Here is a 22,608-nt window from a genome sequence, read left to right as displayed (position 1 = left end):
CACAGTTGTATTTTCACAAAATCAGATATGTTTTTTTTGTTCAATAAGTTGTTGGGATTTATCCGAACATAAAAGAGAAGTATCATCAGCAAAAAGTTTCGATAGTCTTTCTAAATTATCTGTTATATCATTAATATAGAGTATAAATAGTAGTAGAACCGAACTCTATGGCACACCCGCATTAGTTGTCTGCACAGAAGATTTACTATTTCCAAGGAAAGCTTCATTAGCCAGACCAGTAAATTTCCAGAGAATCCATAGCTAGCTAATTTCACTTCCAGCCCCTTATGCCACATTTCGATGGTTCCTAAAATTGTTCAAATTATTTGGAGTGCGATTAGATTTATATCTATGGGGAAGTCTGTTTTTTTTCCTAATTTCACGTCTGAGGTAAGAGTTAAACCAGGGTTTGTCATAAAGTCTGATTGTAACTATTTTTGATGTAAAAATGTCACACATAACGTCCGGTGCATGATGGATCTAAGAAAAGGTTCAACCCAGTCTGTTGTTACAAGTAAATTATGAAACCGTTGATAGTCTGCGTCTTTATAACATATTATTTTCCTCTTATAGTTCCTAAAAAATTTAGTCCCTATGGTCAGGTCTATAAATGTTGCTTGGTGGTCAGAATGGGGTCAAGGAGTGTGCAGCGCGTGCATCCAATTCGTGTCGGTCTGTCGATAACATTCGCCAGGTGGAAAATGTTCATAATATCAACAAGTGTGTGGTTATTATCTACTACAAGAAACAGCATTAATATCGCCGACTATAACCACATACGGCGTCTCGTTTATGGCTGTTTCTACGGAAAGTCGAAAAAATCCCAGAATGATTTAAAACAGTTTGGAGGTCTATACATTGTGCACAGAGGATATTTCTTGTTTGGAAACTAGGTCTCAGTCCATACAACTTCGCCTATCTGGAATTCTAAGTTTGTTCTTCGATGTGTGCACAAGAGGCTGGGACCTGGATTGGGGTGTACATCATTACTAGACAGGAGAGGTAGTTGTAAGGAAATTCGAATTGCCTATAAGATTAGATAACATCAAATGGACAACGTATACAATATATCAAACTAAACCTGCACCCATTGAATAGTTTACGTAGATTTAAATAAACAATAAACATTTTTTTACTTAAAACACCATGTGTGCGAAGGTAGAAACATCTGATCGCCGTTCTGTAGGACACTATATAATTAAACCCCTGTTACACTAGGGCCGCGTTCCCAAGGTGTCCAAGAAAAATCCAGAACGCCGATCTGCGCGCAGTGGAATCGCAAGTATCGCCGCGGCAACGCAGTGGCATCGCCAGTGAACGCGGAGGGATCGCATAGACGCCGAGCGACGGCGCGCACTTGGAGCATGCCCAAAACAAACGCCGTCGCTCGGCGTTCTGATAAGAGCGCAGTGGGATCGCCGTGAGGTCGCCGTAGCAGCGCAGTTAGGTCTCCTACAACGCCACAGGATCGCCGCGGGCGAGCACAGAGGTCGCAGTGTGAACGCAATGGTTATCGGTGGCGCTTGCACGGCGATCGTACGGCGTTCTCTGAGATGGCATTGCGTCTCTACCGCGCTTATACGCGCCTTGACAATTCGATACACGCAGTGGAAGCGCCATGAGAGCGCCATGAGAGCAAAGACAATCGCCAACTAGAGCTCCGTAGAGAACACCGTGACATTGCCATCTTAATGAAAAATGTCATTTTTTCCTGCGATCTCATGGCGCTCTGGGAAATTTAACAACGCGCCGTGCAATTGCAGCGGCAACGCGGCGATGTGTGACAGGGGCTTTATATTCATTACCCACAGTCGTCAAAAACTAACAATGTTTTGGAGCGGCGGTCGAATCCGTATTCTACAAATGTGCACATAATATGTAACGTAACAGACTCAGCAATATCAAAACAAACTAGGATATAGAGGTCAGAAAAGGAGAGGGAATGGAGATAGTCCATGTTTAGAAATAGAGAAAAATGGAAAAAGTGGGCATATCGATAGCTTGGTAGTGGGAAATAGAATGACTTAAGCAGTGCGCTAAAACGTGTGGGGGGTTGAACTTCATCATAATTACATGTACATTAAAATTGTTCATTACTGGCGGAAGTAGGTTAAATACAGAAACAAGTCCTGAGACTTTTACACATAATGTATTTTATATAAATGTGAAGAAAAAAATAACAGGTCAATATATTTGGTATGAAGGGACGAATTAAAACATTTCAGTTTTTGTCTGACTACACACATACATGTTTTTAGAGTAATAATTACTGGTCCTTTTGAGTCGGTATTGAAAGATATAAGTGAATGATTTCAAGACCCGAAAACAAATGTTTAGTGACTAAGGCAAAAAACATAACTATGTAACAATCAAAATCTTTAACTTAAATGAAATTCCTCATTCTTTCAAAGTTTCTGTATTCTTCATTTTAATACATTCATTTTTTGGTGCAGAAACAATGTCCTTCTGAAGATTGTTCCGGTTCTGACAGGGACGTATACAACAATATATTGAATAAAGTAAAACGTCTCTGAATCTGATAACACAGGTAGGAAAGTAAATGTATATCTCCTTTTAAATTAATACATGACGGAATAATATAATCTGTCCCCCACAGTGTCAATGAGGGTAAGACAAAATGAATCTCAACCCAAGAGGTAAGGTTTCTTAAATGTCTAGCCCGAGGCTTTGCCTTTTAAGAATCTAACCCCGAGAGTTCAGATTTTTCTGTCTTACTCCTAAAGTGGGTAATAACAATTTTTCTCCACATTAAATACAAATAGTTATTTTAGAAATGTTAACGTTGATTTCACAATTTCAAGCAAATCGGAGGTATATTCAATGATCTGCTATATTGCTGACGTGACGTCATTGCATTGTTTAAGTGACGTCATGCAATCAAATTGATGCGACAGGGGAATCCCCCGGTCTTTACCCTAGCGTAAGGCATAGAAATATCGTACCTTTCACTGACCGGAAGTGGGGAAATCTCTGTCTACTTAGGGAGAATAATAAGTCCGAACTATGTTAATGATTGACGGAGAGGAACAAATATAATTGAGTTTCCTTTCGCAATTTATTCTATGATCAGATCAGTTAAAAGTTTCATACTCTCATTGTGAAATTACTACGGGAGCTGCGGGAACTTGACAGATAGGTCAAAGGTTCGATTTTCTATTTACTATTTATTTCTATTTTCAAGTTTTATTCATAATATTTTAAATTTCACGGTCTGAAATTTAGGACTAAAGAAATCAGACCTACGTTCTCCGCAGCTATGAAATTACTGCAGTTTTACATTGGGTGTCATTTACATTTACATGATCACACAGATTTATTCTGACAAATAAAATGTGTACAGGATTTACAATCTTTTGACAGTCAGCTCGTAATATAAAGATACACAAAGATATATTTTTTAATTTGTTTGTCTAACAGGTCTAAAAGTTCCATGAGAGTGGGCCTCTAGTCTATAATTTAAAGAACAGTGACGTTCCATAAAGTCTTTCACGCTACGTACTTTATTTTCTCATTGGATTTTTTTTTCAAAAACAAAAAAATATCGTGACGTCGTTTGATACCAAATTTTGACAAAACTTACCATCCTGTTTGAGATATCCCGTGTTTCCTAAGGTAATATTAACATAATGTATGTTGTTATCCATAGCACAGGCATTAGTTTCTGTCAATGAAAATAGTCCTGAAAAATTCACACCCTACTCATTAGAATTTTTTAAATGAGTAGGGTGTGATTTTTTTTCATGGCTATTTTTATTGACAGAAACAAATGCCCGTGATCCATGACTAAGTTGTTAAGATAACACTTTGCATATCAGCATAATTTATTTTTTCAGTGTGTTGCCCAAAATTTTAAACTTAGAAAAGGACAGATATTTGCATTTATCTAAAACTAATACATGAGGATTTTCGTGTAGGTTGTACATGATGCTTTCTGGCACCAAGATATATATAACATAGAACTTCATTATTTCTGAGATTGTGACAATTATATTTTCCCTGCCGAGCGGAGCGAGTCGATTTTTTTTCTTTCTGAAAATGTAATACTAAACTATTTCAAGCACTGCCGAGCGTAGAAAGCAAGAATTTATCGGACATTATTTCCATTGTCAAACAGATCGAACGAGGCGTAGAGATCGAGTTTTCCAGGTTATATTTTATAACGTAGAGTATTTATATTTTATGAGCGGAGCGAGTGTTAACAAATTCTCTAAAAAATGGTAAAAATGCAGGTTTTTGGTTAAAACATTATTTATTTTGTCATAAATATGAATTATGATTTAGTTGTTTGTCTTTTATTGTGAACATGTATGCATACGTATGTACAAGGGCAACTCCTAATGAAAAGGATGTACACCCCAGGCTTTGATGCCAACATTGGTTATTATTCACCTGATAAAAGTGATGCTAAGGAGGGTACTTAATTGTCTTTGAAATTTTTGATTTTTTTCTTTTTTTAATTGGTATAATAAATCACTCCTGGTGATCATGTGTTCATGTTCTTAATTTTTCTTTTCCTTTTTGTTATATTTTATAATTTCTTAGGTATGGACTATTGAATTAATTTTCTCAGATACCTGTTTTAATGTTTGTATTAACATGTGACACTTAAATAAAATATATGATTGATTTGATTGATTGTGTACATAAACCACAGGTGAAAATACAGGTTTATCTATCATGAAATGACTCTACCTTAGAAATAACACTTTACCTATATACCTAATACCAACAGATGGAATAGTCCTCTCTCAACTGAAAGGGTGATCACCACACCGTAACATTAGAACAATAAGATTAGGTAGAGTCAGTCCGGTGAGCCTTGACCACTGACCTGACTGGACCCCCTACTAATATATACACAATAGAGGATTAATCCCCTATTGTTTAGAGTATAAGTACTGGACTCCTTGTTTGGTCAAATAAATTTCAAAATAAAAACTGAGACTATAATACAACTATATCTATAGAGTTCTAATCTTTGGATAGACAGAAGAAGGCTGTAACGTCTTTGTTCCGACCTCAGGCGGGGAGTTCCGACCAATAGGTCTGTTCGCCTACCCAGCAGCGATCCCAAGTCTATTCTTTTGTCTAAATAGAGTAAAATACTATATATACGTGTATACATGATTACATACACAAAAAAGTAAACACAACAACCACTAAAATATCCTCACACAAACCAACCAACCAATCAACCTATCCCCCTTCCCACAAACCATCCCCAACACCACTCCGGTCCAGACTAACAGCATTTTATAACCCATAAATTCTTTTACACATTNGTCGGAACGATGAACAGAAATAAGTGAAAAGACAAGTCGAGGTTTATAAGAAAGATGACATTGGTACAAGTATAGTCATGTTTATTCTCAGTGACGAATGATGAGGGGAGGAGTACATGGAACGGACAACAAAAAAACAGCACATGCATGACACTAACCACTAATATACAGTCCGTCGGATGGGACTATAAATGGTGACCCGTGTGAGAACTGTCCAATCCCGCACGGAAAAAATCCCTCTGGGTTTTTCGAAAAAGAGTAGGCGCTTAAACGCCGACACAGAGGATAGTGAAAATTGTATCCAAAATTTTAGGCCGTTAGAACCAGGGTCTCTTTATTAAGACATTTAGATGGACTTCCAAATTTTATACACAAACCAAATTCATAGAATAGGCAGGGGTTGGTGTGGCTGGAGGCGGCACAGTACCTCACTTCCGGTCCTGACTTGGTGATGCTGTACGATGATTAGGCATAGGAGCCGTCTTACAAAAACTAGACTTATACAGTTAATATATATAGGATAGACGGCCCCTTCTCTAAACTTTCCCCCTCTTCTACTCTTTTACTCCATACTTTATCCCTTCTACTCATTTTCCTTTCTGTTATCCGTGACCGTCTGCTGGATAACCGAAATACGCGGTAGTGAAGCGGACGTAAAACCTATCAATCAATCAATCAAAGTTTGGTCAACACACGCCGACTGAACACTGACTTCCGTCAGTGAGAAGAAACCCGTAAGGGCGGATTCATGTAGGCGCGAAACCCGTCATCCATTCATCCATTTGGTCAACACCCTTATAGATGCATATATAAATATTCAAACTGCTGGCAAGGGGAAGCCATAGAAAATCATAGTCCAAGGGATGGTTGATATTAGAAGGAAATCACATATGAAACAGAGGAAAATCTTCCAAAAACCTACGGCCAGATTATTTTTTGGACACAGAAAAAAGGGTGTTTCTAGCCGCCTTGTGCGACCAAAAACGAAGTCATGCAAATTAATTTTGCAAAAGCTAAACTCGTAACCTCCATGCAGTAGGTGGGAAAATAGTCCGAATTATTCTGACGTTTTATGGACTTTTTTTATATCGGTCTGTCGTCGATTAACAGATCGATATATACAAAAAAAAAAGTCAATAAAACGTCGTTTGCTTTCATAATTTTGGTTTTTGAAATATTCTGGATACGTTTTGTCATTTTGAAATAACTGAAATGTTATGTGTAGCTATAAAATAAACTAGGCCTATCCAGAGGCGTATAATACATGATACGTCTCTGGCCTAACATATGGTTACGGATCGATATCTGACATTACAGAAGCTTTTCTATGATATAATGTTATATGTGATTCTTAAACAGCATCCCATTGGTCGAGTAAAGGTCTCTCCACCAATCAAAAGTGAGGTTACGTCCAGGTGAAAGGAAGATGAAATGTGTCATGGCGGAGCCGATGGAACTATCAGTAGCCCATTAACCCGTCAATGTGTTTTACAGTATATCTTTGAATGTATTTTGCGTTGAGTGAACAATCAACATAATCAGGTAAGTGTTAAACGATATCTGATCAGTTTTCAATGTTGATTAATTTTATTCTGTCTTAAATATGAATTAGAGCAAAAAGCTCGGAAAGTATCATTTTGACCTCTGAGGCTCTGTCAGTCTGTGAAGCTTGTCTGTGTTCCTCCTGCGTTTGTAACCTGCAGACCATATCAAATGTCAGGATATCCGTAACACGATTGAAACGTGTTATATTTCAGAATGAGCATTTGAACATAAAATGCTGTATCCTCGAAACAGAAGCGATGTTTCCATACATGTTCAAGTAGAATGTAAACATTGAGTCATCGTCTGCGTTCAACAAGTTCCAAATATGGACATTATCTATTATGGGGAAGCTACGGTTGTAGTTATGTATTAAACCCATATCGATATAGGCCCATAGTTAATATTTATTTTATTTTAGTACCCCTTTAAAATTTGATACATTTGTTTAGTATTGTTTACTTAGATTATATCTGCCTTAAATTCGATACAAAATGTAGAACCCCACTGGAAATAAAATGTATGGTAGCAGGTTTTCCCAGTTTGCTCAGGGTCCTCATTTATTCAATAATTTTCATTAGTATAAGAAGAGTATCATTGACGGAAGATACAATTAATGTTAGAAAAGTAAGTTTATGTGAACAAATCACGATTTAATATTACATTTAAAAGGCATCTATGCTGGACACACTGATATTTACAAATATTTATACTTTAATCATTTATTTAAAGGAACAGGCTAATATTGGCTCATGGAGCAATCCCCAAACATCTTAGTACCTGGCTGTCCTTCCTTGTTAGAGATATATATACATAAAACCACTATTTTATTTGGTCAACAGCAGTCACCCGGTCCGGCTACACATGCTAATGTCTGGGTGCGGTTGTTGATCTAGATATGTAACAGGAGAAAAATAAAGAAATGTATATATGGCCAGATCTATACCAGAATTTGAATCCCTGAACTCTTAAAGACAGATGCTCTACCAATTGAGCTACCAGCTGTCCGCAGTCGATCAACCCCATCCAGTTCCGATGAACGTTCAGTAAACAGTTTTAAATCCCTTGTCTTTATTGAAATAAATATACATGTACAGTCCATTCAAACATAAAAATATTTAAACATACATTTGCAATACTCTATCGTGAATCCTATAATTAAGTGTTACAGGTAAAACCCAACAGACCTATGCAGCAAATACACATTTAAGGGAAAATGGACCAAGGAAAATAGTAACAGGATTCCACATTCTGTAGTTACAGTCATAGTAATGTTAATGTAATAGAGAATATGAAAAAAATAAGGTGAAAAGTTGGAATTGCATCCAAATACATGTACATGATATTTTATATGGCAGCAATCTTTGAATCTGTACATGTATGTATAAATATAAGCTAATTATAGAACAAGTGCTTTCACTTGAGTTTGAGGTTGCAATTTTTAGGTTCCATTAGGGCTGCAATGATGCAATAACATGACGATAGGATATTATCATGATATTAGTCATGATACCATAATCATTATACGAGCTGAAACAAGTGTTCGAACGTCATTAAATACCAAACTCTCAAATATGCTAATGAAAAAATAGTTTTTAAATACTTGTATCTCGATGGAATGTCATTGAATACCAAACTTCCGCATACCGATTTGAATGAAGAAATAGTATTTGAATATCCAGTAACCTCACTTGCATCATTGAACAACCAAAAAATACAAATGTACCAGTTGAGTATGGGATTAATTTATTTTAATTCCCCAAAAAACTGGAGAATTTAATATCTTTTTGGCAGTTCTTTGTTAATACACAAGGCAAATTGCTCAAGTAACATGTCTCAATATACTCAGTTTTAAGATTGTCAAACCTTCCACTCCAATATTTGTAACAGAAGAAAATCAAAAAATGAAGACATGTTGCAAATCTGTTTGTTATCCCGATTTGCACATGTATGACCTCTCCTGTCAAGAGCTCATTATGTCGTCATATCTGATTTATCACTTTTTTCTTACTGGGTGCAATCTGTCATACCCTAAGGGGTGACAGAGAAATCTTGAACAGGTATAGCAGGAGACAATCCAGCCAAAGCGAGGGGATATATTGTTTACCTATTGAAAGTTGTCACTTCAAAGTCTTTTACCTGTATTCTATGTCAGATATCCAATGATTTTTTTGCTCGGTTTTACAGCCAAATACAGGCTGTTTTCCCTAGCTTAAAGGGTCTTATTTTTCCCAAGATGATAAAAAGATGAGGAATATATTTCCAATTTCAATACAAATAATGCTATATTTTCCCAATTCATAAAGAAACAGGCTGTTGTAAAATTCAGGTAAAGAAAACACTGATATCAAATTCAGAATGTGGTTGATAAGAAAGGTAACTGCTGCATTCAAAGTGGAAATATAATTTTGTAATGATAGTACAGATAGGTTTGTTTATGCTTGCATGCATGATCAGTGCTACATGCATGAAATATGATACTGATTACTTGGTCTCATGTCAGGTTTTTTTGAAAGTGTTTATTTTGTATAGGATCTGGTACAAGGACCCATTCCCAATATTGGAAAATTACCCTGTACTTTTAAACAACTTCTTCTCAATAACCAAAATGCCCAGGGTGATGATATTTGGCCAGTAGCTAGCTGAGATGAAGGGCTACAAAGTTTGTTAAAATGAATGACCTTCGCCCATTTTCAAGGTCACAAGGGTCAAATATGTTAAAATCTTTAAACGACTTCTCAATAACCAAAATGCCCAGGGTGATGATATTTGGCCAGTAGCTAGCTGAGATGAAGGGCTACAAAGTTTGTTAAAATGAATGACCTTCGCCCATTTTCAAGGTCACAGGGGTCAAACATGTTAAAATCTTTAAACAACTTCTCAATAACCACAATGCCCAGGGTGATGATATTTGGCCAGTAGCTAGCTGAGATGAAGGGCTACAAAGTTTGTTAAAATGAATGACCTTCGCCCATTTTCAAGGTCACAGGGGTCAAACATGTTAAAATCTTTAAACAACTTCTCAATAACCACAATGCCCAGGGTGATGATATTTGGCCAGTAGCTAGCTGAGATGAAGGGCTACAAAGTTTGTTAAAATGAATGACCTTCGCCCATTTTCATGGTCACAGGGGTCAAATATGTTAAAAACTTTTAACAACTTCTCAATAACAAAAATGCCCAGGGCGATGATATTTGGCCAGTAGCTAGCTGAGATGAAGGGCTACAAAGTTTGTTCAAATGAATGACCTTCACCCATATTCAAGGTCACAGGGGTCAAATTTGTTAAAAATCTTTAAACAACCTCTTATGAATAACCATGGGTCCCAGGATGTTTATACTTTGCAAGTTGCAGCCTTAGAGGAAAGCCCATTCCATCTGTTCAACATAATGACTTTGTTCGACTTTCAATCACAGGGGTGAAATGTTTAAAAAAAAATTAACAGGGGCTTTTGAACGAATTTTAATCATAAATACTGATATTTTGCCTTTAGCTTTATTTTAGATCACTTTTAAGGATACAAGTGTGAGTTTTATACCAGGTGAGCGATGCAGGCCCATTGGGCCTCTTGTTTCAAAAGTTGTGATATTTTCCCTAAACTGTGGGAATACCAATGATATTTTTCCTAAACTGTGGGAACACCAATGATCTTTTCCCAATTTTCAATCAGGAGCCCATTCCTAGAATAACTTGCAAAAATGTTAACCCTACTTGCCCGATCGCGTGACTACATTGTTTATGTATATACATGTATACAGACTTAAGTCTCTTTGTTAATTTATATCAAATTAAAGTGTCCGAGATTCAAGGGACTACACCCCTGCTAGAGGTGTCATGATTCTCCGCGATGCACTTGTACCACAATTATTTATGTTCAATTTGATTTGTGATATATCTTCCGGATTTTCGATACGTCGCAATCTGAATATTAGTGTATGCCGCTTCAGCCGAAACGTCTGTGAGATGTTAAATTTCATTGGGTGATCTCTAAACTCTCAGCCAATCGTCTGCAAGGATACAATTTTCACAAAGTATTCATAACAAAATCGTGGATCGCGGTAAGGAAATGAAAATTTGTGATGCTCCGGCAAGCTTCAAATCAAAAGTGTGGAAACACTGCGGGTTCCCGTGTATCGACGGCTTATACATCTCATTTTGTTGACATTTTAAAATAAATTTGTATCGAATCGAAATAATCGAATCGTGGTACAAATATCGAGATACGTATCGATTGTGGGTAAAGTGTATCGTAACACATATGTATCGCAGGAATGATGAGAGAACCCCCTGCAGAATTGGGGATTTGCTTTGGTAAATTGGTATCCTCTATTTCGGGACACAAAAGCAACCAAAATAATTCTGCTATACCCATTGCAATATTTGGAATCTTTATTTTTCTTTCTACTTCTAACTACCTCTTATTTCCTAGCGCCTTGCCTGGCAACACCTCACTTTTGGCTTTAATGTTGAACATTCTCCCAGGTGAGGAAGGCAATGGGTTCTGTCCCTAGGCCGGGACATAACAAAAAAAGTCCTTAAAAATGGTGGTTGTTATTCCCTGCTTAACATTCAGCATATAGGGGAATGGTAACAAATGGTTCACCCATTGTCAGTATAATGTGACAGGTCGGAATGCTGTGCTTGATGCCTTCGGCATGGCATTTCAGTGAAATAGCACAACAAAGTTAGCATCAGGTCAGCGCTATCACAAGGAGGCAAGAACACCAACATACCCTGTCTCCTGCATACACACACGCAAGCACGCATACACTACACACGTGGAGGCACGTCCTTAAATGAGCTTAGCTGTTAATAGGATGTTAAACGAAATTAAATTAAACCAAATCAAGGGACTAAATAATATATTAATCTATATATATTTTAAAGCTGACAGTGCAAGTTAAAAAACTTTCAATTAAAATTTTAAAGAAGGACAATTTTATTCATTTTTTCTTCCGACTATCGTTTTAAAGGAAGTGCCGACATTTCAGTTTGTCCTTGCTTGGTAACGATTATGGGTCATAAAAAGTGCATTACCTGTCAAACCCGTAATTATCATTTGTGCAACGTGTGCGCAAAGGAGACACTTCTATACTATATATATAGAACACATTAACGATTTTGAACCAACATTTATTAACAGTTTAGTTGAATAAAATTGAAATGAAAAATATAAAAGATATCATTTATCTAAGAAAAATGGAAATAATAGAGAAATATGACCAATACAAGTATCTAATGCACAATGCCTGTCCCCCCCCCCCCCCCCCCCCAAAAAAAAAAAAAAAATGGCCCCAAAACAAACAACCCTGAAAGAAGCAAACATGCGACGAAAGCTAATGCCCACCTTTTAGATATCCAACTAAGAATAACATCCTGTGTGAAAACAACACTTATTCAAATATTTCCATGATCAAGAATTGGTTCAATTTTCCAATTTCACATTGTTGACTACACACCTGGGAGTATCACATTATGATCGTGTTTTGCTAGTAAAGTGACTACACGACGAAGACTAACAGTTTTCGTGTGTGGGTGCAGTTCTATGCACGTGAAAGACTGATAATATCTAGGGATATGTATTTATTTTGGATACATGAGAAGGTGCTATACATAACAACCAGCTTGGCAGTGTTTCAAAGTCTTCAGGTGAGTGCATTTGATTTTTGATATCGGTTGCCGATCAGGGTGCGCGGTGCATTGAATCACAAGACGGATAGTTGTAGAATGATCACCGGTTTGACGGGTAATGCACTTTTTATACCCAGCCAGACCCATACTCATTACCAAGCAAGGATAAACTAAAATATTGGCACTTCTTTAGAAACCATAGTCGGAATAGATGGGGAAGATCTCGAAAACCAGATTTTTTTTTTTTTTTTTTATCTCAATTGAAAGCTTTTTAACTTGCACTGTCAGTTTAAACTACGATATTAAAATTTCAAACCAAGGATTTGATTGATTCACCTTTTATCTTTAAAGGATGTACAACCATAAATACTTTGATGCTTTAAGAAAATGACAAATTAAATTCTGTTTCAAATATTTATTCAAATTTTAGATACATTGTAAGCTGGCTTTGTTTTTCTGGTGATGTACGTGTAAGGGAGGTAAACCTGTGTGACTTTCACCTTGAGTAGATAAACAGCTAGGTCTACAGTAAAGGCTGTAGGTCAAATTTACCTGGAGTGTTCTATATATAGATACAACATATATGCATATACATGTATGCAAACCGGCACGTTATACAGGTAACTTATCTCATATGATGACGAAATAAAGTTGGAGCTAGCACGTTTTAACAGACACAGTTTGACATTGACAACAATTGTACATGTACTGTTGATGTCATTAATTATGCTTTAATATACATGAACATTGCACTGAATGACATAATGTTCTATAGGCAAAACCTGGTTACTTCAGGTGGATTGTAACATGAAAACTTTATTAAGGATTACAAGATTTCAGTTTGTCTGTGATTTAAAGTTTACGGATGCATTGGAGATTTCGTAGAAGTATTGTCTCGTGTACAACAATATTTACAATCTTATCCTGAAGGAAGTGGCCTAATGGCTAGTGACAAATGGACAGGTCTTATCTGTAAAGTGTTTTAACGTGGAATTTATACTGATACTGATTCTCGGACTTGGTTGACGATGGAGGGATTAAATTTCTTTGGTTGTTTATTGTGAGACAGAATGAGCTCACCTGAGCTGTTGACAGTTTTAAATGAAATACTGTCATTAATCACCTTAATATTCATATTGTAGAAAGGCAAATTCATATTTCTATCAACAGCTCTATGTTTGACTTTAAGGTTGAACATATGTAGGAAAGTTAAGCTTAGATATTAGTTATTATTTTTATCTATTACCTACTTCATACTGTTCACAGATTATCAGGAGGATTACAGTAGACTTTTCATAATGTTAGGATTATGACATATTGTAGCATGGTTAAATATTCAACTTTATTTTATTTTTTTGTAAGACAAAGCATATTGATTTTAATAACTTGATTTTACAAGTTATTTGGCAGTATATGTAAAAGCATTGGAATTCTCAAACTTTTTGAATTTACGACTTTTACTAAATTACATCATTATGGCGTATCTGTTCATCGACCAACAACCAGACATTGTCAGCAACTTGGTGCACTTTGAGGTTGACTCTCAAATACAACAGACTCCAGATATTGTGTATAGCACTCCAACTAGACATCGTCACAAATTGAAAAATTCAGAAAGGAAGTAGGTATTTTTTGTAGTGTTGTCATACTGAATAATGAGGGTGAAATGTTTGTATAACTGGCTCAACAATGATGATGAGCTGTGATTACAGATATTGATAATGAGTAACCAGTGAAAACCTTGGAATCCTCATTTTGTTCCTAATTTTCTTGTTTTGAAAAAGCAAATGAAGACTAAATAAAAAAAAATATACCTGTTTAAGGTAACCATGTTGTTGACCCACATTTATTGTCACAGGAGTCAAATATGTTAACATAGTCAAGTATGTTGAGATATTTGAATGACTCCTCTAAATAACCAAGAGGCTAAATTGATCAGTGTATATGGTCAGTAACATGTGGTTGGTCAGTAACATGTATATGGTCAGTAACATGTATATGATCAGTAACATTTGGTCAGTAACATGTATATGGTCAGTAAAATATGGTCAGTAACTTGTATATGGTCAGTAACATGTAAATGGTCAGTAACATGTAAATGGTCAGTAACATGTATATAGTCAGTAACATGTATTTGGTCAGTAACATGTATTTGGTCAGTAACATGTATATGGTCAGTAACATGTATATGATCAGTAACATATAAATGGTCAGTGACATGTATATGGTCAGTAACATGTATATGGTTAGTAACATGTATATGGTCAGTAGCATGTATATGGTCAGTAACATGTATATGGTCGGTAACATGTATATGGTCAGTAACATGTATATGGTTAGTAACATGTATATGGTCAGTAGCATGTATATGGTCAGTAACATGTATATGGTCAATAACATGTATAAGGTCAATAACATGTATATGGTCAGTAACATGTGTATGGTCCGTAACATGTATATGGTCAGTGACATGTATATGGTCAGTAACATGTGTATGGTCAGTAACATGTGTATGGTCAGTAACATGTACATGGTCAGTAACATGTGTATGGTCCGTAACATGTATATGGGCAGTAACATGTATATGGTCCGTAACATGTATTTGGTCAGTAACATGTATTTGGTCAGTGACATGTTTATGGTCAGTAAGATGTATATGGTCAGTAACATTATATGGTCAGTAACATGTATATGGTCAGTAACATGTATATGGTCAATAACATGTATATGGTCAGTAACATGTGTATGGTCCGTAACATGTATATGGTCAGTGACATGTATATGGTCAGTAACATGTATATAGTCAGTAACATGTATATGGTCAGTAACATGTGGTCAGTAACATGTATATGGTCAGTAACATGTATGTGGTCAGTAACATGTATTTGGTCAGTAACATATGTATATGTTCAGTAACATGTATATGGTCAGTAAGATGTATATAGTCGTATTTGGTCAGTAACATGTATATGGTCAGTAACATGTATATGGTCAGTAAGATGTATATAGTCAGTAACATGTATTTGGTCGGTAACATTATATGGTCAGTAACATGTATATGGTCAGTAACATGTAAATGGTCAGTGACATGTATTTGGTCAGTGACATGTTTATGGTCAGTAAGATGTATATAGTCAGTAACATGGATTTGGTCGGTAACATTATATGGTCAGTCACATGTATATGGTCAGTAAGATGTCTATGGTCAGTAACATGTGGTCAGTAACATGTATATTGTCAGTAACATGTATATTGTCAGTAAGATGTATATAGTCGTATTTGGTCAGTAACACCTATATGGTCAGTAACATGTATTTGCCTGGATGAAGGGCTAGAGCAGCGTTTTTTACACGCCTGTCAAATTTGACAGAAGTATTATGGTATGGAGTACCGGTTGTCCGTCTGTCCGGCATAAACTTGTGTTTGTCCAGCAGTCTCCTCCTACCTTTTTTCGACCGATCTCTTTGGAACTTAGTAACATTATAATCATGATATGAAGTTTTGTCTCCCTTAAAAGAATTCTGATTCAACAATTTTCCAAAAGTTATTGGCCTTTGTTCATTTCAGTATTTGATTCTTTGTCCGGAGATCTCCACCTACATTTTTTGACCTATTTCTTTGAAACATAATAGGCTAAATAATCATGATATTTTGTTATGTTTCCTTGAAAAGAATTTTGTTTCAACAATTTTTGCAAAAGTTATTGCCCTTTGTTTATTTCAGTATTTGATTTTTGTCTGGCAATCTCCTCCTACATTTTTCTACAGATCTCTTTGAAACTTGGTATACAAATGTACATTATAATCATGATATGAAGTTGCATGTGTTTCCCTTAAAAGAATTTTGATTTGAAGATTTTTGCAAAAGTTATTGCCCTTTGTTCATTTCAGTATTTGATTTATAGCATGTCAGCTAACCACTCTTAGAATGATGCAGATCTTATTTCAATCATGTAAGAAAGTATATAACACTATATATGGCATTCGACGGGCGTATATTGTTCCACCCCGCGATACTCTTGTTTAAAAATGAATTGCCTTGACCACAGGAGTCAAATATGTTAAAACAACTTCTTTTGATTTATTAAGCCAATGCATATGTTATGTGGTAGAAATGAGTTCAGTTCTTACAACAATAAATATGGATAAATTTGACCTGTTATGAAGGTCAAAGAAATGGAAGAAAACAGCTGAGGGATATAGGCCCATTAGACCTCTTGTATAAAGTTTATGTCCTTTTTTGGCCTTTTTAACTACGTGTAGCAGCTGCCAACTTTCATATTTTGAAACCAAGCTTGAAATTGGAAACAATGTCGTCAGAAATCCAAGATGGCGTCTGCCTGCTACATCCATATGATTTGGCAGAGATACCTTCAACTTCACAATAATTTGCAATCCAAATATATACTATTGCCAAACGTTTTTAGTGGAGAATCTTTTATGGAAGGCTTCGTGAGCCTGCAGCTATTAAACTAAACAGACCAGCAGTATTTGTTGATTTAAATAATTTGCTATAATATATGGATAGATCTTTCCTTCATTTGCTTTCTCTTGTTGTACAATCATAATTGGTTACATATACTCTGTATACAAGTACATGCACTAGTACATCCGCTTATATCATTGGCTGTACAGCCAGGAAACTTGAATAATATGTAGGAATTTTTAATTAGATTTGATGAGTCATATTATTAATTTGTACATATGCAATTAATTAAGTGTAAAAGACATGGTAAAATATACACTTATTGACTTAGTCATGTACATTTAGCTGTGTCAGTGGTATGCTAATTGATATCTTGACAAATATGCAATTATAAATTCAACTCCTCATAAGATAGGTTTAAAGTTAACCTGAAATTTCTGTTGGTGCTTAGCAAGTCTTTAATATATAGTCTGAATCCCACATGTCTATTTATGTTCTTCAAACCCTAAGTGACAAATTTGATTCGGTGCTATATATGAACCCTAACTCCTGTATATATCCTTTGGCAATCAACAAATCCTAACGTCCGAATCTCCACTGTTGGTCTGCTAGCCCAAATGTTCATCTGTAGAACTTAAGCACAACTCCCAAATCTCTAGTGGTGCCCTATAGCGATAAGCATAAATCCCTAGTAAAGTTCGACCAAATCTCCATTGGGGCTACAAATGTATAACTATATAAGCCTACATATATAACCACCAAAGCTCCATTGGTATAGCTATATAGGCTATCAACCCAAACTGCAAACATGTTCAGTAGGTGCTCCGCAAGTCCAGATCCTCCATAGGTAGTTCATAAACCCAAACTCTCAAATAGCCATTGGTGTTCTCCAAGACCAAACATCTATGGGTCACCTATAAACCCATACTCTGAAGTCTCCATTGTACATGCTGTTGTAACCTTTTGGTTTATAGTAATGTTTATACCAATACGTTTTGTATTTGAAGAAGAATGAAATATAAACCTTAAAAATTAAATAGAATTGAGTTGTCTCCCCTTTGACTGTGACAGTGAAGCATTTGTATTGTAACAGTCTGCTATGGCCCAAATACATGTAGCAAATTAAAAAAAAAGATGTTAAGTGTGTTTGAAACAAAATAATAATTTAAAGTCAAATGTTAATACACATTTAAAGAAAAGAAGAAAGATTGATTAAATAGCACCTGTAGTGAAGTGTTGAATTTCTTTAGTAAAATACTTATCTTTTTTTATTATATTGCAGTCAAATCAAATATGAAAGAAATTTGGATGTGACCTTGACCTTAGACCCCGTCACCATTCCGCCACACCGTGTAGCAAGTGACGTCCCGTGTGTGGACGTTGTGGAATGTTTCCCACACTCTGACAAGCTGGACCCGAGCAATGAGACACACTTCCAATCACTATTATGTGACCATGTCCCCACCAGCAACCAGGAAAATGGTGACGAGCTAAGAGGCAAAGAGACAAAGGAAATTGGTGTTCTGACAGGTAATTACATTATGATTGAACAGCATTTTTACGCAGCGTCTGTCATCCTGTGTCCGCTGTCCTTTACAGACTGAATGATTTTGACCATATTTGGTCTGGAGCATCATTGGCCAAAGAGTTCTCATTTTTATACGCCCGTCGAAGACGGGGACGTATTATGTTATCACATGAGCGGGCGGGCGGGCAAGCNCTCGGACAAGTTCGATAACCGCCATTATCCGACCGTAATTATTGGAGTTATTCCCCTTGGTTTCATTAATGCGATGCATGCGTTCCATGATGTTGTATTGCACTCATTGATCTACCAGTTATGTTGAATGATTTCTCTTTTAATATCAATTACTCACAAATACTTCATATATTTCAATCATACAAACAACTGCTCATTCAATGTGTGACGGGCGTATTATATACCGCTCGCGGTAACCTTGTTGTATAAATGGAAGGTATGGCCCCCTGGAGCCAGAGGGGTATGGCCAATAGTGGGAAATCTTCAAAAATCTTCTTCTCAACCAATAGAAGGATTTTTACCAAATTTATTTTAGTGCATCTTTGGATAAAGGGGAAATAAAGGAAACATTTAAACCAAATGCAGTCTGAAGCATGCTTAGGGAAAATAGAAGAAAACATTACAGATCCTTTTCCTTTTGTACCAATGAAGGATTTTAACCAAACTTGTTCTTGAACTTCTTTGGGCCAAAGGAACTTAATTTTGTATAAATGGAGGATGTGGCCCCCTTAGGGAAGAGGGGTGGGCCAAGTAGGGGGAAATAATAGTTAGATCTTCAAAAATCTTCCTCTAAATTTAAACCATTAAAAGGATTTTGACAAAATATGTGTTCTAGAGCATCTTTGGACAAAAGGGCCTCAAGTTTGTATAAACGGAGGATGTCCCCCCCCCCCCCCCCCGGGGTAGAGGAGTGGGGCGATATCGAGGAATTGTACAAATGAAGGGATTTCAATGAAATGTGATCTGAAGCATGCTACGGGAATAAAGATCAATTTTATATAAACCGAGGCTGTGGGCCCCATTTTTAGGGCAGAAGGGTGGGGCCTAGGGGAAATAGAGGTAAACATTAAAGATCCTTCTCCTTTGTACTGATGAAGGGATTTTAACCAAATGTGTTCTAGAGCATCTTTGGACAAAGGGGCCTCAAGTTTGTATAAACAGAGGATGTGCCCCCCCCCCCCTCCCCCTAGGGGTAGAGGAGCGGAGCCCTATAGAGGAATTAGAAGACAATTGTTCAGAAGGGTGGGGCCATTAGGGGAAATAGAGGTGTCTCACCCACCAAAACAGATTTACATGAAGTTCTTCTTGGAACATTGATTCTTGTACTCCTTTGATAAACCTGTGTGGTACTCAGCAGGTTTTAAATTGAAAATAAAATACCAGGTAACCTATTAAGGCCCCTGGGCCGCTTGTTTCAATGTTCAAACTGGCATGAACATTGACAAATGCTGTTCAATATATACTTTTACATTCTATATTTCATAGATTTCCATATAGCTATTCCCTTATATTTTCGATATTGAAGTGTCTGTGTCGTCATTGTAAACAAGATTCCTGGAACAGCCTAACGTCACCAAACTGTTTGTTTCTAACGGCTCTCTCACATTATTTGAGGCAGGAGCAGAAGATTCAAAATAACACTAATAAAATTGTGTTCACAGCGCTATGGACACAATCATTTCTGGTTCTGTTTATAGAGGAACTAATGCAGTGGATATGTAAATTAATACATGTATTTTATAAGTAATTAATTCACTAGGGAAAATCCTGGAAGCAGAAAGCAATCAGCCATTTTCAGTAGTTTCAAGTTGAAATAAAAAAATAGAGGGTCCATTTTATGAAAAATTAAAAGAATTTAGAAGTTCAGAGTTTTGTGGTTCAGCTTATAGAGGAAATAATGCATTGGATATGTAAATTAATACAGGTATTTTATAAGTAATTTATTCACTAGGGAAAATCCTGGAAGCAAAAAGCAATCGGCCATTTTCAGTAGTTTCAAGTCGAAATGAAATATGAGGAGGGCCATTTTATGAAAAATTAAAAGAATTTAGAAGTTCAGAGTTTTGAGGGGCCCAAGGCCCCATGGCCCCTCCAAGCTAATACCTTCATTAATATATATATACCATAAGGGGATTATACCTTAATGGATCAGTAGAGCACTGCACCTGTATGTGGTATGTAGTCATGCTAATATTGCCCCACTCTTTGCAGAAGCACTTGGAAAAGAATCATCTTGATAATTACATTTTAATATAACTATTAAAAATATATTTGTAAGATAAACTTTCATTTCAGTTATAATGTACGAACTGGTAAATCTTAGTGATACAGCCAGTACTTTGTGCTATATACACGTACTACTGCATGGACCTGTATTTCCCACTCATATGATGTTGTATTACCCCTTTAGCCAGATTTTTTTTTACTGAAACTAATAATTTTTTCTTCATTATTGATCACATCTTCATAACAACATTTCCTTCATTTAAGCTGGTATTATACTAAAGTAAACCTTTCCCAAATTCGTAGAATATCACTAGAAAATCCATATAGTCTCACTGAGAGAAAAAAATAATAGAATTGAGAACAATTTTTGCTTCAGTGAGACTGACAAAGGGTAGGAGCCTGATAATTTTCTACAGTGAATACTATATGAAGGTTTTGTTTCTCTTTGGAGACATTCAAAGTTATGATTCTCCACTATGTTTCTGAGCACAGACATGTATAGAAGGGGAATAACTCTTTTGAACTTGAATGACAAAGAGAGATAACATTATAGCATATAATTTGAAACTTGCTGAAAATAAATCATACAAGTGAAAACTGAAAAAAGTGCTCCAGAAAGTTTTTAATAAGTCATTTTAGTTAAAAAGTTGAGAAGTTTGTAATTTAAGAATTGATTGTTTTTTGGAAACATTAACTACATTTGTGTGCCGATCAATATGAAGAGAAGAGAATTTTGAATGTATAGAATCCAGGAGAAGCCTGACTTAAAGTCAGACCCCTTAAAATTAATGTATTTAGTGGCACATGTACATGTGAACACAGATATTGGTGGCACACATATATATATATGTGTACATGGATATTGGTGGCACACATATACATGTGTACACTGATACCTGTGGCATACACATGTATAATGTACATGAATGGATGCATATGTGTACTTAACATATTCGCACATTGAACACATGTGACCTAGGCCTATACAGGTACATATATTATCTAGTGTTACTTTAAAGTTTGTATACAGACCTATACAAGCCTTTAAAGAGACAGCCCCTGATGAACCTCTAAAGAGGTGAACTAACTAGGGAATCGAAGGATTAAAGAAACTCTTTGTGTTATATGTATAGGTAATTATTTTTTCAATGCCTTTGTTAGGAGTCAAACCAAGGACTTTTGGTTAACTTAAGTCTTACGCTCTACCAAATGTGCTAAACAGAGATTCTCCGGGGATTCTCCATATCTGAGTGGCTAATATATACATCATGGCCCAGGGTGACATACCGGTACTCCCCCTCCAGGAAAGGACTCATTCCGAGTCTTTCAGGGTATACGTACATAGAAATGATTTCAGAGTACATGTCAATTCTTGTGATAGTATTGCTGAGTATGTTTGTCAATATTTCCTGGGTCCCTATATGGATTGCCAATCAAATAGGAGTCGAACCTAGGACCTCAGGTTTACTAGTTGTACACTCTAGATCTACTGAATGAGCTAAAGAGAAATTCTCCCTATAGCCCAGTCGGTAGGAAGCGTCTAGTATTTTGTACCAGGGTGACATGTACAATTAATATATACTTTATACACAACAAAAACGATGAAACAACAGTTTACCTGTTTATTACATTTCGAGATATTTAAATGAGGCAGATAGCAAGATAAAAGAAAATACAAACTTATACTTTGGCGTATCAGGGGCTACTCACTCAACACAATAAGCTAACTATATACAATACTACAAAAACAAACATGTACTGACGAGGTAGCCTCCTAAGCAAAGAAAGAGGCCACAAGGAAAAACAAAAAATATATTCTCAGCAATATATTTTAAGTAGGCCAGACAACTAACTCTTGAGCGATTCAAGACAGGCCGAAAGTAAATATCTAGTGAAAGTTCTTGAGCGATTCAAGACAGTATACATGTAGATATCTAGAG

The 22,608-nt window shown here is 36.1% G+C and overlaps 1 protein-coding gene across 1 annotated transcript in view; it reads left to right on the top strand.

Moving 5' to 3' along the window:
* Positions 1-13,947: 13,947 nt before the first annotated feature.
* The window catches only part of LOC110449315 (trafficking kinesin-binding protein 1-like), a 65,902-nt gene continuing 57,241 nt past the window's right edge, over positions 13,948-22,608 (top strand). Inside the window, exons 1-2 of the mRNA XM_021496088.1 lie at positions 13,948-14,098; positions 18,185-18,432. Coding sequence (XP_021351763.1) covers positions 13,953-14,098; positions 18,185-18,432 — 394 coding nt within the window. The 5' untranslated portion in view covers positions 13,948-13,952. The remainder of the gene's footprint in view (positions 14,099-18,184; positions 18,433-22,608) is intronic.

Source organism: Mizuhopecten yessoensis, unplaced genomic scaffold (assembly GCF_002113885.1).
Source record: "Mizuhopecten yessoensis strain PY_sf001 unplaced genomic scaffold, ASM211388v2 scaffold4559, whole genome shotgun sequence".
Lineage (NCBI taxonomy): Eukaryota > Metazoa > Mollusca > Bivalvia > Pectinida > Pectinidae > Mizuhopecten > Mizuhopecten yessoensis.
The sequence above is the reverse complement of the archived record's forward strand: the minus strand, read 5'-3'. Positions and strand labels throughout refer to the sequence as shown.